This window comes from Acomys minous (assembly GCF_964271855.1).
Source record: "Acomys minous genome assembly, chromosome: 5".
Lineage (NCBI taxonomy): Eukaryota > Metazoa > Chordata > Mammalia > Rodentia > Muridae > Acomys > Acomys minous.
This window is the reverse complement of record NC_140494.1, coordinates 76,761,410-76,778,231: the sequence shown is the minus strand read 5'-3', so window position 1 is coordinate 76,778,231 and position 16,822 is coordinate 76,761,410. Positions and strand designations below refer to the sequence as shown.

The 16,822-nt window shown below is 42.5% G+C and overlaps 1 protein-coding gene across 2 annotated transcripts in view; it reads right to left on the bottom strand.

The window, feature by feature from the left end:
* The window catches only part of MAML2 (mastermind like transcriptional coactivator 2), a 321,954-nt gene that overhangs the window by 11,608 nt on the left and 293,524 nt on the right, over window positions 1-16,822 (bottom strand). For both annotated transcript variants that reach the window (XM_084783550.1, XM_084783551.1), the window contains exon 3: window positions 1,026-1,229. In XM_084783550.1, coding sequence (XP_084639676.1) covers window positions 1,026-1,229 — 204 coding nt within the window. The remainder of the gene's footprint in view (window positions 1-1,025; window positions 1,230-16,822) is intronic.

The following is a 16,822-nucleotide window of genomic DNA, read 5'->3' as shown; positions in this document are numbered from 1 at the left end:
TTAAGTGTATGCATTACACTAGCAGCTGGATTCCCAGGTGTATTTGGGCAACAAAGGGTTTGTTGTTTGGGGCTTGTATGCTCATGATCACTTAGTATTCACCGAATATTCATGATGTTGATAACATGTGGCATTTCTGGATGTTTCTAAGAAGTTCCTTGAGTCTAAGATGATTTGGTTGACTTTTTTCACTTTACGGTGCCGGGAATCAAATCCAGGACCTCATGCACACTGGGCAAACACTCTGTTGCTGAGCCACAACTCCTGGCCTAGTCTCCCTTTTTTTTTTCCTGTAGGTCTGTTAACCCTGAGCTGTTTGGCTTTGTCCCCTCTGATTTCACTGGACAGGATAGTTTGATGGGCAAGGGTGCTGCAGTCTTGGGTGGTGGAGTTTGGGTCAGATGCCTATGAAGGTTCTGAGCATACAGAATATAAATGGTGAAGCAAGGCTAAAGCCAGGGTGGTGTTTGGGGAAAACCACCTTGCGGTTCTTCAGAGGCCAGGCAAATATGATAAAGTGGAAACTTATTTAAAATGTTCTTTTAAGTAAAGTCTCCCATTCTGAGCGAGATGCTTTGTGTTTTTGGGGAAGCCAAGTCTTGGTGGTGAAACTCCATGCTGGCCTTTAAAAATTCCTTTTAAAACCCATTTACCTCTGAAAGTCAGTTTGGCGTTGGGAGTGATTAAAGCGCAGTTCACTATTTCCACCCCTTGAGGCTGGGAACAACTAGGATTTCCTTTGCTCCATCAAATGCCCTGCTGACCACGGACATTCCTAAACTGGGCAGGGCTAGTCCTGTACTCCATATGCCGAGCCGCTGGCAAACCAGGCTTTTATTTATTTATTTATTTTTCCCCTCCCTTGAATTGTAAATGCAGATGGTTTAGTTTCTGCAGCATGCACTACAGTCTCCTTACTGTCACATAGGTAGATGAAGAACACAGCAAGAGACGGAAGGACAGGGACACTTTCTCTCCCCAGGGCCCAGGAGTGGTCCCCTGTAGTAGTTAGGAGGAAGGCTTACCGCCTCGGCCAGCATCTGCTGCTGGAGGACAAGCTGCTGCTTCTGGTCCATGGTCGGCCTCTGCAGGCTCGGCTTCTTCCCCATCACGTGCTGGCTCAGCAGGGACTGCTGGGAGTTCATGTAACCACTTCCAGTGTTTGGGTTCGAGCAGGAGTTGGGACTTGGGCTGGGCCCTGTGCTCTGGCCCACCACAGCGTGCTGATCCTGTAGGAGACAGAGAAGGAGGGAGGGACTGTGAGTGAAATAACACACAGGAAAGCACAAAGGTGAGAAGCTGTTGGAGATCAGGCTTTGTTTGTGAGTTGGACATCCGGAGACTTGCTTTTGAAACGTAGAAGGAACTGTCTCACGGCACAGCAAGCAGAGCAGGTAGGTGAGGGGTGGGCATCAAATAAACCCCTTTCTGACTCTTACAATAGTCTCCTGCATGGCTTCAAAGGTGGCAAAATAGCCACTGGGCAAAATGTCCTCGTTCTTGCCACAAACAGAATCTGCCTAAAAATGGGCTACTTAGATGCAGGCAGAGTCGACAGCTGCACTCTTGCCAAGTCAGGGTAAGCAAGTCCTCAATAGTTCCTGCCCTGTGAACAAGTCTGGCTGAAGATGAGGCTCCAACGCTATAAAGTATTTTGGGTGACTGCTCAGGCAGTAAACTGTATTAAGTCCATTTATACATTTTGGAAGCTGCTAACCCACACTGCTGGCTCACTCAGGAATTTAAGTTTTATTCCTTCTCAAGTCTCTGAGGGGCATTGAAGGCCAGATAGTATAGTTTTACAATCAAGCTTAGCTGGTTAGGGGACAAGAGCGTTTTAGGTCAAGATAAAGAAGTTAAGCTATTAGAGTTGAGATAGGATAGATATTGAATCTCATTCGGAAATTTAGACCCAACAAGACAGGAAAAACACTTACTTCAAATGAGACCAATGCAGATGGCCAAATCACTATGAATGTAACATGTATAGAACTCATTACTCTCATGATTGTCACATGGTTCTCCCTGCTGTATGTAGTTTGTCTTATACATGTGTAAAAAAAAAAAAAAGAATAGTATCCTCATTCTAGAAGGTGTTCATGGAACCTCAAAGAAAACCACCATGAAAATAATCGGTAACACCGTCAACTTCTCTGAAGCAAAGACAACACCAAGTGGCAGCCATTTTTTCTTTTTCTCTCAAGTCAGTGTGTGTTTGTTATTTCTGACCCTATGATGAAAATGGTGTTCCCAACCATGTGTTTAAAGTTGAGTAACTATTCTGGACAGGAAGCATTTGTCCTCTTACTCAGAGTTTCATGACTCTCACAGCAGTTTATGCTAAGGGGACACGCCACTCAATGGCATCGATGAAGAAAATAATGTCATATATCAGGTAATATTGGATATCAGTGAACTGTCACTCTGACCTGAGGACTCCACCAGTTTTTAGGCCTCGGTAGATTAGAGCCTTGCAGCTAAGCCCTGTGACGTCATTTCCTAGTGAAGTACACAGGGCTCTACATTAGCAAGGCTACAAGAAGACTAGACAGCACATCCTTGAAGAATTTCTATCTAACCAAGGTTTGGAAACTGCTCATATTACAGAGGCTAGGAATCATAAGATCAACCTGGGCGTAGTGGCGTATTCTTGTAATCCCAGCTCTCAGAACATGGAGGCAGGGGGTCCATGGGTTCGAGGTCACCCTCTGATATGTTATGAGTTCGAGGCCAACCTGGGATACAGGAGGTGAAGTCTCAAGATGCGAAACAAAAACAACAAACGAAACAGTATAAAATAAAGATTTATTAGATGATTTAATAGAAGCACATCAGAAATCTTCATCCATTGATGACAGCGATCTGGGAGGCAGGCTACTTTGCATATGGACCAGCTCATGCTTCTGGCCCCTTTGGGAAACACAAAATACACAGAAGCAGCACAGTTCAGTTCTTGCTCCCAGGCCGGACTCTCACGATGCCTGGGCAGTCGGAGTGGCCCACCACACTCGGCAATTATCTTCTCCTTTATTCCATTTTAAAAATATGTTATCTACTAGTCTCTTTTTAAAGAAGTAGAAAGATTCCAGTCTGAAAGCCGGTGCAATAGGAAACTTGATCTTACTAGCTGTCCCAGAGAGCAAAGACAGCCACACACTGAGTGAGACTTAGCACACAGGCCAGTGCCAGCATTCAGCGCTTTCCAATATTTATCCAGTCAGCCCACAAGGTGAGCAAGATCTTGTGTTTTCTTTTCTTTCTTTCTTTTTTGTTTTTGTTGTTGTTGCTGTTTTATGAGACAGGGTCTCTCTGTGTAGCCTTGACTGTCCTGGACTCGCTTTGTAGACCAGGCTGGTCTCAAATTCACAGTGATCCACCTGCCTCTGCCTCCCAAGTGCTGGGGTTAAAGGCGTGCGCCACCACCGCCCCGCTGAGATCTTGTGTTTTCACTTCAATTTTGAGCTGAGAGAGACCTTGGAGCTGAAAGTGTGAAAATGGAGAGGCTTTGAGTCCACATCAGCCTGACTGAAGAGAGCCCCCTCTGCATTGCATGGCCCCTTTCTGTGCTGCTCTAAGCCAGGGACAGTAAACAGAACCAAGCCTGTCATTGTGTGACCTTTCCATTTTAAATCCATACAGCTCTTGGATGTCATTTGTCCCTGTGTGTCTTACAAGCCATTAGGAATGTGCACTTGAAGGCGAGTGCTTGAGAGTCCCTGGCAGAGTGGAGCAGAGGCAGTGCATGTGAGTTGAATGTTTTGGAAGGAAAGCAGATACCCTTGGGGCACTGAGGGCCAAACCCTTGTGGCTTCTCAGACAAAGAGTCTGCGGTGGGAGGAAAGAGGCAGGGTGGAAAGAGTGTGAGAACCATTGGAAATGACCGGAAGGAATGGAGCTGGGGTGCTTGTAAGCAGTGGCTGGACCTCTGCTCTGGAACACTCTGAGCAAGTTTTTCTAAGACATAACCTGAAGTTTTTTTTTTCACTTTCCATTTTATTTTATTTTATTTTTATTAATTTATTCTTGCTACATCTCAATGGTTATCCCATCCCTTGTATCCTCCCATTCTTCCCTCCCTCCCATTTCCCCCTTATTCCCTTCCCCTTAAGGCTTTGAGAAAAATATCTCATGGTCAGAGGAAATCATTGACAAACAGAAAGAAAATAAAATCTAAAGGACTTAAAAAAAAAGTCTTCTTGCACGGCTGTACAGTGGACAAAAGCAGGAGGTCCAGGGCGTGGCCTGCCCCAGTGCATGCCCTGGTTCTGGTGGGGTTCCAGCAGAAGTGAGTTAGCTTCCTCATCTGTAAAATGGGAACAGGGACAGTGACAATGCTGTGAGAAGGAGTGTTCAATCAGAAGGCTGGCTTCCAGAAAGTGCTTCCAGGATGGCCACTAAGGCGGCTAAGATTATTTTGAGAGTGCATTTTTTCATTTTTATCTTTTTCCTTTGGAAGCAAATAGGTCAGCCTTGCAGGTCACAGAGAGATGTTCTGTGAAAACTTGATCAGGTATGGAGAGTTCAGTTGGAACTGGAACGGGACCCGCGGTTATACATGCTTAGCTTACACACGAGCTGACAAGCTCCACTGGAAAGGTGTCTAGCCCCCAGTGTGTGGTCCCTCACCCGTGACCATATGGGCAGCACTAGTTACACTCAGAGGGTTATTAACAACACCAAAAGGGGGAACATGAAATTGGGAGGGAGAGCAACTGCAGGGCACTAAGGGAAGCTGGAAGGAAGCATTGGTGGATAGATAAGACCAAATGCATTGCATAAAGTATGAAAGTTTCAAAGAATAAATGAGATAGGATTTAAAAAAAAAACTAAGAGAGAAGAGATGGACAGTGTGTTTGGTGTTGGCAGAACTGGTGAGCTTCAAAATGGCTTCCAGAGAAATCTGGAACAACACCCATCTCTGAGATTTATAAAGGATGCGCATGCCAAGAAAATGCAGCTCTTTTTCTCTCTAATCAAACAGATGGACTGTTCTAAATTTAGTTTCATTCCTAGACAATACCAAAAATATTCTAGGACCCTTTTCCCTAGAGTCTTGCGTGTTGTCCAAACTAAAGGCAGTGCTGGAGTGGAGGGGCATGGCCTGGTGTGGAGGAAAGGGGGAGAGATGGGTTCTTTTGGAATTTTGTAGCTTTTTCACCTTTGACCTTGTGGCTCCCAGACCTTTCCGTGATAACTCTTGCACAGTCTTTCGGCTTGTGATTGAAGTCACATTCAGCTGCTGTCACATTTTCTGCCCTTATGCTAGCTGTGAAACACAAGACACCTCCTTCACAGACATGCCTTCATTGCCAAGATGTTGTGCAAACTTCAGTACATAAAATATTTTGAAAGAAAAATATGCTCCGATGCACTGGCTCTGGTTTCCACATCCAGTCTTACTGTCACCCCCAGATTCAGTCATGGAGAAGTCAACACCACAGGACTCTTCTGATTCTCTTCCCACTCAATATATCTTTCCTTCTGGAGGGCAACTGAAAGCCATGGGAACGTTGGCACATCCCCGTCCCCCACGATACTGTGTGTACATGCATGTGGCTGTGATCGACTTGTGCCGTTTCCGTTGATGTAGTGTTTTCTCTCATAGAAAATCCAGAGTTCTAGAGAAGTTGGAGTCAAAGACTGACTTGGTGACAAGTGAGAAACATACAACTGATTAAAAATAATTAACAGGCCGGGCGGTGGTGGCGCACGCCTTTAATCTCAGTACTCGGGAGGCAGAGGCAGGTGGATCACTGTGAGTTTAAGGCCAACCTGGTCTACAAAAGGAGTCCAGGACAGCCAAGGCTACACAGAGAAACACTGTCTTTAAAAACCAAAAAAAAAAAAAAAACCTAAAAGAAAATTAACATGATTTATTCGTTTTTTTTTCTGTTTTAAGCTCTAATGCTGTGTTTGATGCTAACCTCTTGTGTTGTCAATTCCATTTAGTATGTAGTTACAAGTTTTCATACCTGAGGTACATATGTGTGTTAAGATTATGGGTATGTACTCCCACATTCAGCTTTAGAATTTAGACATGCATGCATGCATGCATGCATACGTACATGCATGTATATATATACATATATATAATTTTATACTGAACATTTTTTGAGATTATAACTTAATTACAACATTTCCTCCCCTCCTCCCCTCCCACCAAATCTTCCCGTATACCTCTCCCCACTCTGCTTCAAATTCATGACCTCTTCTTCTTCTTTTTTTTTTAGCAATTGTTATTGCATGCATATACATATTTGATTCTATACATAGGCTCCTAAATATGACTTGTTAAGTCCGAGCAATTTCACCTATATGTATGTTTTTAGGGCTGACTGTTTGTCATTGGACTGTCAACTGGTGTTCTCTTCCCTGGGGAGAGCACCTCTCCCATTCTCAGCGTTCCTCGGTTGCTTACAGTTCTTTGTGTAGGTTGAGGCCTCAACTTAGACTCCACGGTTAATGCAACAGCGTGTATGAAGAAAGTCTTAGGATCACACTGCAAAGGCAAAGCTTGGCAAGTAGATCTTACTGAGACAAAGAATCTCAGCGTAACTGTGGCCAACACGTGGGGTGATCTTTCTAAGAGATGCTGCTATGTCAAGATGATGAGGTTAGCTGTGTTGTTCTAATGTGAAACGAGGATTCTGTCTGTCCGGGAGAGCTGATGACTCCAGCCAAGGCAGGAAGCTGTTTTGTTAGACAGGGCAGAAGAGAACGAAGAAAAGACTCTGCCAGGGCTTTCGGAGACAGTTGAGATGGGAAGGCTCGCCAAATTAGTCATTGTTCAAACCGCTTTGTGAACGGGATAGAAACACAGCAGCTTTGATAAAGGACGCAAAGTTTGACAATAAGTATTGTTCTCTTGTAACTTAAAGAATAGCTAAAGAACATTGGTTATTCTATGCATCGGACTCAAACGGCTCCCGGTGGCTCTAACTTACAAGGAGGATATTTAATGATCCCACCCCCCCTTACAAAAACCAAATCCCGAGAGTTGCTAGAGATCCCTGGGAGTATTTTGGCTGGGAGGACTACTCTTTGTTTTTCTTGGCTTCTAGAGCTAGGCATCTGTAATTTGCAAAACAAATTCAAGATAAAGTACCCAGCTGGGCAGGCCTGTACAGCGGAGCTCACAAACTGGTTTGCTATTCAATTGGTCTTTCTTCTCTTCTCCCTTCTTGCCTTCCCTGTCTCGGTGAACTAACCACTCAACTGTTCCCTCAGGCCATTCATCTTCAGCACTGTCTGCTGATAAAGCCATTTATTTATCGCTTTGCCTGAGCTGTTTCTTTCAGATTCCCTCTAACTGGGTAGAATCATTTATTTGGGGGTACGTGTGGTGAGGTGGCTGTGGGCACCTGAAGTGATTGAACGGCCCTTGTTTGACACGGGCAACAACTGTTACAGAGAGATCCATCATGGAATTACCTGGGATGGAGTTTGGAAACCTAAGAACCAAAGGCATAAGACATTCCTGTCTCAGGTTGGGGACTTCAGGGCTCAGTTTCAAAGGTCAGCAAATGACACCAACTGTGTACCACATACCATTGGCCATCTATTCTAGGAAATACAATGTCATCAGAATAGGGTCCCATTATTTATTTACATACTGTCTGTAACTGCTTGTACATTTTAACAACAGAGTTAAAGAGTTGTGGCTGAAACCTGTGGTTTCAAAGACCCACATATTTACTCTTTAACTGGCCTTAACAGAACAAGTTTGTTGGCTCTTCCTCTACTTACCTGTACTAACCAAGCTATGCTAGAAACTTTAGTCTGTTGCATTAAATTGAGGGTGGCTTTAGAAAAATGAGCCAGAAATTCTTGAAAGTTATTGAAAGACTGAGTAAGCAATGCTATCATCCTGTTAACGGTTCCATTAATGCTACCTCTGTGACCCCGCCCCAGTACCCATGGCATCCACTTGGAGTAGAGGGAACTTACAAAGTCTCTGTCCAACTCCACATTTTAGATGAAGATATCACTCTGAATCCTTAAGGACTTGAGTCACATAAGATCACACAGATAACCAAAAGATGAAGAATGAATGCCTACATCTTGGGAAATGTATTAAATAAAATATTCACTGTCTGGAAGAGATGGCTCAGTGGATAAGAGCACTTGCTGTTCTTGCCGAAGACTTGAAGTCAGTTTTTAGCATATACATGGCTATGCACAACTACCTGTAACTCCAGCTCCAGGGAGCTGACACCCTCTTCTGGACTCCATGGGCACACACATGCATGGTACACACAAGCTCATATATACACTCATGGGAGTACACACTCATACACACATACATGTACACACACACATACACACACATACACATGCACATACACACAGAGCAGTTTAAAAAATCTAAAGAAAAGAAGTTTAAAAGATTTGCAGGATGCCTGATAGAAATGGTTCTTTAGATGTGTGCTGGGGAGCCGGGGTGTTAGAGGTGGAGCTCGATAAGGAAGAAAAAAAATGTACTGAGTTTAGCATTTCTCTTTGCCTGTTGAGGTAGGTCACCAGGTAATCCTTTCCTTTTGTAGGACTTTGCACTACTTGCTCAGTAGGGAAAGTCTGAGCCTGCGTGTGCATTCTCTCTGTTCCACGGATGGAAATGATGCTTCTTTCAGATGTTACCCAATAGTCAAGTCACCAGGACACTGTGTCTATTCTTAGCCTTTGGGGTGGACACCTATTATGGGTTGGCTGTGAGAGCAGTTCCATGAGGAGGGACCTCTGGGGTGGACTGTGGCCAGGAACAGAACATCAGTGGGTCAGGGTGGAGTGGGAAAAATGTGGTCACTCGGAGGAAGGAATGAGATATTTTTCTTAAATGAGAAATTCTTCAGCTTTAGAAGGCCTCTTTGTGGTGGACCTGGAATTTCTGCTTTGTAAGTTAGCTTTTAGCTCTCTGGATAGGGCAATGGGTCCAAATGTTCTATTGTATTATGATGCCCTGTGAAGAGTTCATAAAGCTATACATTTTGCCTCTCTTCTCATTTCCACAAACACACAGAGAAGCTAACAACTTTGTCTATTGTTTCAAGAAGTTTATAAATTCCCTAAATGTGGCCAGACCATCTTCAGACCTCAGGTTGTGAAGTTCACCCTCTGCTTATTAAAGATTTTGTTTTTTAAAAAAATGTATAAATGCTACATTTTTATTAAGAAAGTGTTCTGACTCCAGGCCATTTTTTTTGTTGTGCTATCTTAAATTGTTGTTGATGATGATGATGATGATGATGATGATGATGATGATGATGATTGACAATAAATGATAATAAATCCTTGCTTACCTGCTAGCTAGTTTTATGTCAACTAATCCATGCTCCCACCAGAATGGTCTATGGCAAGCCTCTGGTGCATTTCTTTCTTATCTATCTGTCTGTCTGTCTATCTATCTATCTACCTACTCACTTTACATCTCAGTCATAGCACCCTCCGTCTTCTCCTCCCAGTCCCCCTCCCCCTCCTCCTTTCCCTACTCTTCAGAAAAGGGAAGCCTTCCTACCCACCCACCCCAGCTCATCAAATCACATCAGGATTGAGTTCATCCCCTTCCCCTGTGGCATGGCAACACAGTCCTGTCAGAAGGAAGTGATTGAAAAGTAGGGGACAGAGTACATGTCAGAGACAGCCCCTGCTACCGTTACTAGTGGACCCACATGAAGCCTGAGCTGCCCATTGGCTATATCTTTGTAGGGGGCCTAGGTACAGTTTATACATGGTCTGTGGTTGGTGTTTTAGACTCCACAGATCCCTCTAGGACCTGGTTAGTTGGCTCTGTTGGTCTTCTTGTGGAGCTTCTGTCATCTCCAGGTCCTTTCTTCTCCCCCAGATTTTCCACTAGATGCCCTATGTTTCACCCAATGTTTCTCTGTGAGTCTCAGTATCTGTTTTGAACCCCTGCTGGGTGGAGCATCTCAAAAGGCAACTCTCCTAGGCTCCTGTGTGCAAGCATATCAGAATATCATAAATAGTGGCAGAGGCTCGCTTTCTTCCATGGGGGTGAGTCTTGGGTTGAGCCAGTCGTTGTCTGGACATTCCCTCAATCTCTGCTCTATCTCTATTTCTGTAGGTCTTGTAGGCAGGGTAAGTTTTGGATCAAAGTTTTTGTGGGTGGGTTGGCATTCTCCTCCCGCCACTAGAAGTCTTTCTAGTTAGAGAGTGTCTTCTTCAGTCTCCATGACCATTGCTACTAGGAGTTTCAGCTAGAGTCCATCTCATATCCTTCCAGAGGCCTATTGTGACGTAGGTCTCAAGCTTCTGAGAGATGCCTCTAGGCTCTTTGCCCTCCTCCCCACCCCCACCCCTAATTCTCCAAGTCTCATTTCCACCCTTATTTCTCTCTTGGTTTCCTTTCTTACCTTATTCCCTCTCTTCAACCACTACCTCTGATTTAAGCATCCTCTCTTGGTTCCTCCTTGTTACTTATCTTCTTTAACTGTGAATTATAGTATGTTATCCTATACTAAATAGCTAAAATCCACTTATAAGTGAGTACATATCTTGTGTGTCTTTCTGGGTCTGGGTTACCTCACTCATCCATTTGCCTGTAATTTTTAAGATTTCCTTATTTTTAATAGCTGAGTAGTATTTCATTGTGTAAATGTACCACAGTTTCCTGATCCATTCTTCAGTTGACGGACATCTAGGTTGTTTCCAGATTCTGGCTATTACAAATAAAGCTGTTATAAACACAGTTGAACAAATGTCCTTGTTGTATGGTGGGGCATCTTTTGGGTATACGCCCAGGAGTGATATAGCTTGGTCTTGAGGTAGAGTTATTCCTAGTTTTCTGAGAAAGTGCCAGATTGATTTCTGAAGCTGTTGTACACGTTTGTACTCCCACTAGCAATGGAGGAGTGCTCTCTTTTCTCCACATCCTCCCCAACATGTGCTGTCATTTGAGTTTTTGATCTTAGTCATTCTGACAGGTGTGAGAAGGAGTTATTTTGATTTGAATTTCCCTGATGACTAGGGACGTTGAACATTTCTTTAAATGCTTCTTGGCCATTCAAAATTCCTCTGTTGAGATTCTGTTTAGCTCTGAGCCCTATTTATTAATTGGGTTATTTTGTTTGTTGATGTTTAATTTTTTGAGTTCTTTATATATTTTGGATATTGACCCTTTCTTGGATATAGAATTGGTAAAGATCTTTTCCCAGTCTTTAGACTTCCCTTTCATTCTATTGACAGTGTTCTTTGCCTTATGGAAGCTTTTCAGTTACAAGAAGTCCCATTTATTAATTGTTGATCTTAGAGCCTGAGCTGTTGGTGTTCTCTGTTCAGGAAGTTATTGTTTGTGCTAATGAGTTCAAGGTTTTTCCCAACTTTCTCTTCTATTAAATTGAATGTACCTGGTTTTATGTTGAGGCCTTCGGTCCACTTGGACTTTAGTTTTGTGCTGGATAATCAGTATAAATCAATTTGCATTATTCTATATGTAGACATCCAGTTAAACAGCACCTTTTGTTGAAAATGCTGTCTTTTTTCCATTGTATGGTTTTAGCACCTTTGCCAAAAATTAAATGTCCATAGGTGTGTGGGTTTATTTCAGGTCTTCAGTTCAGTTCCATTGATCAACCAGTATACTTCTATGCCAGTATCATGCTGGTTTTTATTTATTTATTTATTTTTTATTACTATCGCTCTGTAGTACAGCTTGAAGTCAGGGTTAGAGATAACTCCAGAGTTCTATTGTTGTATAGGATTGTTTTAGCTGTTCTGGCCTTTTGTTTTCCCACATGAAGGGAAACCACTTTTCAAGGTCTGTAACAAATTGTATTGGTGTTTTGATGGGGATTGCATTGAAATTGTTGATTGCTTTTGGTAAGATGGCCGTTTTTATTACGTTAATCCTACCAACATATGAGCATCAGAGATCTTTCCATCTTTTGGTGTCTTCTTCACTTTCTTTCTTCAGAGAATTGAAGTTCTTGTCATACAGGTCTTTCACTTGCTTGGTTAGAGTTACACCAAAATACTGTATGTTATTTGTGCCTATTGTGAAGGGTGTGGTTTTCCTGAGTTCTTTCTCATCCTGTTTGTCATTTGTGTACAAGAGGGCTACTGATTTTTTTTTTCAAAGTTAATTTGTATCCAGCCACTTTGATGAAGGTGTTTATCCTCAGGTGGAACTTTTTGGGTTACTTGTGTACACTATCATATCATCTGTGAATAGTGATACTTTGGCTTCTTCTTTTCCGATTTGTATCTCCTTGGTCTCCTTTAGTTGTCTTATTACTCTAGCTAGACCTTCTAGTACTATATTGAAGAGCTTGTCCCTGATTTCAGTGGGACAAAAACAAAAGAAAACATAAAGATGACAGAGCCATGAATGCTCTACCCATAGAGCCCTTTCTAAGAGAAATTGCCTCAGTCCACTCTGCCTTTGCCCTTGTGCCTTGTGGGAACAAGCCACTGAAGAAAGAGGCCTCAGCAGACAGCATGCCTGTGCCTTGACTTTAGGTTTCTGAGGCTGCAGAATCAGGAAAAATGCATTTCATAATCTTTGTAAGTGATCAGGTTTGTGGTGTTTTAATATACAGCATAGATGTATTAGGCATCGAAGGAAAGTTAACATTTATTTTTAACTATTATTGACTTACAGTTTATATATTTTTGTATGTAACTAACTACATTCTTCTAGGAGTCTGTTCCTGTAACCTATGAACCCTGTCAATTTTAGTCTTTCTGATTTCAATGCTTTCCCACTTTAAACTGTGGAATTTAGATTATAATCTTTTTTTATTCATTCATTCATATTACATCTTAATAGTTATCCCATCCCTTGTATCCTCCCGTTCCTTTCTCCCTCCCGCTTTCCCCTACTCCCCTCCCCTATGACTGTGACTGAGGGGGACCTCCTCCCCCTGTATATGCTCGTAGGGTATCAAGTCTCTTCTTGGTAGCCTGCCATCCTTCCTCTGAGTGCTGCCAGGTCTCCCCATCAAGGGGATGTGGTCAAATATGGGGCACCAGAGTTCGTGTGAAATAGATTATAATCTTTAAACTCGAATCTGACAGAATAGTTGAAATTCCATCTGTACTTGGTCAAGTGAACAATAAGCACATTTGGGAGCAAGCAATTCAGTTTCCATTTCTCAGCTGAGCCTAAAATACGATTTAGCAATATGGCATGCAAAGCTCTTGCCTCCATCATAATCACATAATGGCTTGGGCCAGGTCAGGTGAGGGATGGGGACCCACAGAGTTTCTTTTCTTCGGTGAATGAACAGAGGCACGCAATGACAACTGGAATACAGACTGAGTGCCAGAGGTATTCACACACACACACACACACACACACACACACACACACACACACACGTGTCAGAAAGTACAATGTGAAGTTGTGGAGCACTGGTACTAACTTCCCAAGTGATTCTGTTAAAAGGTCTATCTTTTCCTTGGTTCTGTACAAAGAGATCCTAAAGCAAAAAACAAAAACAAAAGCAGAAAACCCCTCTGGAACTATAGAGACACAAGCAACATATACTGACTGGTTGCTGTCTCTGCATTCAGTGGCATCTTGGATAATCTTTGATAATCTTTATTAAGGGCCACACAGGACATCAGGAAGGAACCATGTACTCCCTGCTCCGCACCGCACTCAAGTTTTCCTGGCTTAGGAGACAGGCCACTAAATGCTGCAGTGGGACTTGAAAAAAGCAGGTTCTCCTTAAGCCTCTAAGGGACACACTTCAAAAAAGTGGACATTTCTCTTGAATAAGTTCCCCCCAAAATCAGGTTATTCACCAAATATTATTTCTGTAAACTATACAAATGCGGTTTTTATGTGCAGGGTACTGCAGTAACATTTTAGAAAAATGATAACCTTAATTCAAAGAAGGTCAATGATTTTTTGTTGTATATTTCTAGCTATTTTGATTAATCAGCTGCACAAATGCCCACCCTGCTGTTACTTTGTAGCTATAAATAAAATAGAAAAGAATAGGGAGGGCTTAAAAATACATTTGTTGAGTGATAGGATTAGGGATTTCTCGCTCTCTCTGGGAGAGAATATTTCACATTTGAAATTATTTGTCAAATAAGTAACATGTAAGTATTTGATTAAAAATCAGATAAATTTCACTTATACTTCACAATTATCCAAGTATTAAGAAAGTAACATGTACACTGAAAACTTTCAGTAAAATTGCAAACACCAAAGTTGGATATCACACCCAACGTCTTAACATGGAATGTAAGTTGTTGGTCAATGCAAGATCCTGGAGAAATCCTTCTGCTTACCACGAAAACCCTGAACATAAACTCCACAGTACGATGGACACGAACTTGTGACCCGCATTTCTCAGCAATTTGGTTAGGTTGGTTGCGTTGGGTTCTGTTACTTGTAACTGGAAACAGAGCCTTGACTGGAATGGTAACTGTCCAGCCATCTTTCAGTTGGGTAAACATCTGTGGTTTTTGCTCCTAACTGCTGATCAGGAGAGAAAGCCTGACATACTATGCAGTTTCCAGTGTTTACACTGGTGTGCTGTCCAGGTCCCTGTGGCACTTCTTAAGAGAATACACATCTGGCTTTGCTGCAGCTCCTTGGCTGGCTGGATCCAAATCACAGCTCATCTAGTATACGTTTAACATCTAAATCAAAACTATGGCGAAAGCTGAGCCAATTGGATCTTTTTAGAGTTTAAAAATATTGCTCTTTGGCTATCCAGAGAAGGAAATGAAAACAAAAATTAAAAACAAAAAACAAAAAACAAAAAACAAACAAAAAACCCAACTGGTTTCTTCCCCATAAGATTAGCAGAGTGTGGGCCGAGCATATGAGATGCCACCCATTGCACATGGAGGAGCTTAATATCAGCTGTAGGTATACATATTATAAAAATGTTGTTGTGAAAAGAATGTTTAAATTAACTGCCTCGGCTACTGTGGTTGTTTTGGCATCAGCAAGACACAGCTGGATAATCTCACCCGAGGGCCTGATTTGCTTAACAAGCTTTCAGCCGAGGCTCTTCTTGTTCATCTAATTCTCCCGTGGTGTTTCTGCTTTCCTCTTGTAGTGGCTTCATCCAGCCACTGAGGTGTCAGCATCCTTTTTAAAAGTTGCTGTTTTCAAGGCATTGGGCCAGTTTTAGCACTCTGTATTTAAAAGTCAGCATGTGAATATTTTGAGAGTTAATTAAACCTATGTGTTTTGAGCTGTTTTGATAAAAAAAAAATGACACCATTAGACATGGTGTTAATGTGACTCCTTAGCCTTACAGAGTCGGGAAAGGTAGCTCAGTTGGTTTCGGCGAAGTAAACGCCGCTGAGTGTGGCCGTGGCCAGGCTCACAGACCACAGTCCTTCTGCAGGGAGGTTCCCCCACTTGCCCTTCACCGCCCAGTGCAGATGAACATCTCCACACAGTGGTTTGCTCTCTGCCTTCACCACCGTTCTGGTAGCTCGACTCATCACTTTCCCTGTGGTAACTAAGAGCAATTCATCCCAACGCTTTACCACGCCCTGAGAGCTCAGCCTCTCACTCATACAAGATGGTGGGATGGTCACAGTTTGCATGGGGAAAACACTATGGATCTGGGTAAGTTAGGTGATCTCACCAATTGCACTATATTTATTATTCATCAAAATCAGAAAAAGGCCATTGGTATGTGGCGATTATATTTAACAGTCAAATGTAATATTAACTGAAACAGCTATTACACTTATAAGCTCCCAGGTGTTCAGAGGCTTACAGGAACCATGGAGATTGATAGATAGAGTTACTTCTTAGGGAAGTCAGAAGTGTGGCCATTTGCCAATGGGCATTTGTCACAGTAAAGGAAGGCTGTAGCGTTTCTATCTAAATGCAAATAATAGCTCACAGTGCTCTGTATAAGGTGATTTATTTTTGATACATTTTCCAACTATTCAAGATTTCAGACAGGCTGCTTCAAAATAGTGTTCAAGGGCATGTGCTCAAGGACCAGCATTGCACAGTGGTCAAGCTCCTTCCTGCAAATATCAGTGGTCAAGGAGAGGAAACCAGTTAGGCCTGCCAAGATTTATGACTCTCCAGCTACGGGAAGCCACTCCCCAAACAAGAGCAGGGACACAGGGTTCATCTATTCTCTGCCAACTATGAGATCCTAACCAGCTACAGTACCTGTTGTCATTGCTCAGCTTTCTTAATCATCACACTATAGCATCAACAGAGAATTATGATCTGAGAAAAACCCATTTTCCCTCTTCTTTACTTCCGGATCCATATTTGGGCATAGTCTTAAGATGATAAAAATGGCAGTGCTTACCTGTCATGGACTTTTTTTTTTTTTTAAAGGAAAATGGGTTCTATTTAAATATTTAAATGAAAAAACTGAACCTTTCTGGTTTGTGAGGATTTAGAGTAAATCTACTGGGAGACACTGGGACTGATTAGTTTGCTGTTTCCCACTCTCTGGGTCACTGTGGTAGTTAGACTCTCCTTTCATGTGAAATGGAGAGCTTGTAGCAACCTGTAGAGCAGGTAGGAACAGGAAGTCCCCCCAGACACTGCATGTTTGATGGTTTTTTGAGGACCAAACAGTTCTTACTCCGCTTTTCTGATTACACTGTAGGTAGATTAAGGAGAACGAGTGAGCTTCCCTTTGACACTAACAGTTACAATCAAGTTATAAAACACAATCTAGGTTTCATGTTACAGACATATTGAAACAATGGTATCTGTATCTGAATCTATTTGTTGAAGGAGGGAGGGAGGGAGGGGAGAAACAGAAGGAAGGAGAAAGACTGTTTTCTCATCGGAAAGTACCACCCACGTGTGCCAGCCCATATTAGTACTGAGAATAATAATGCAGTAATTCTTATA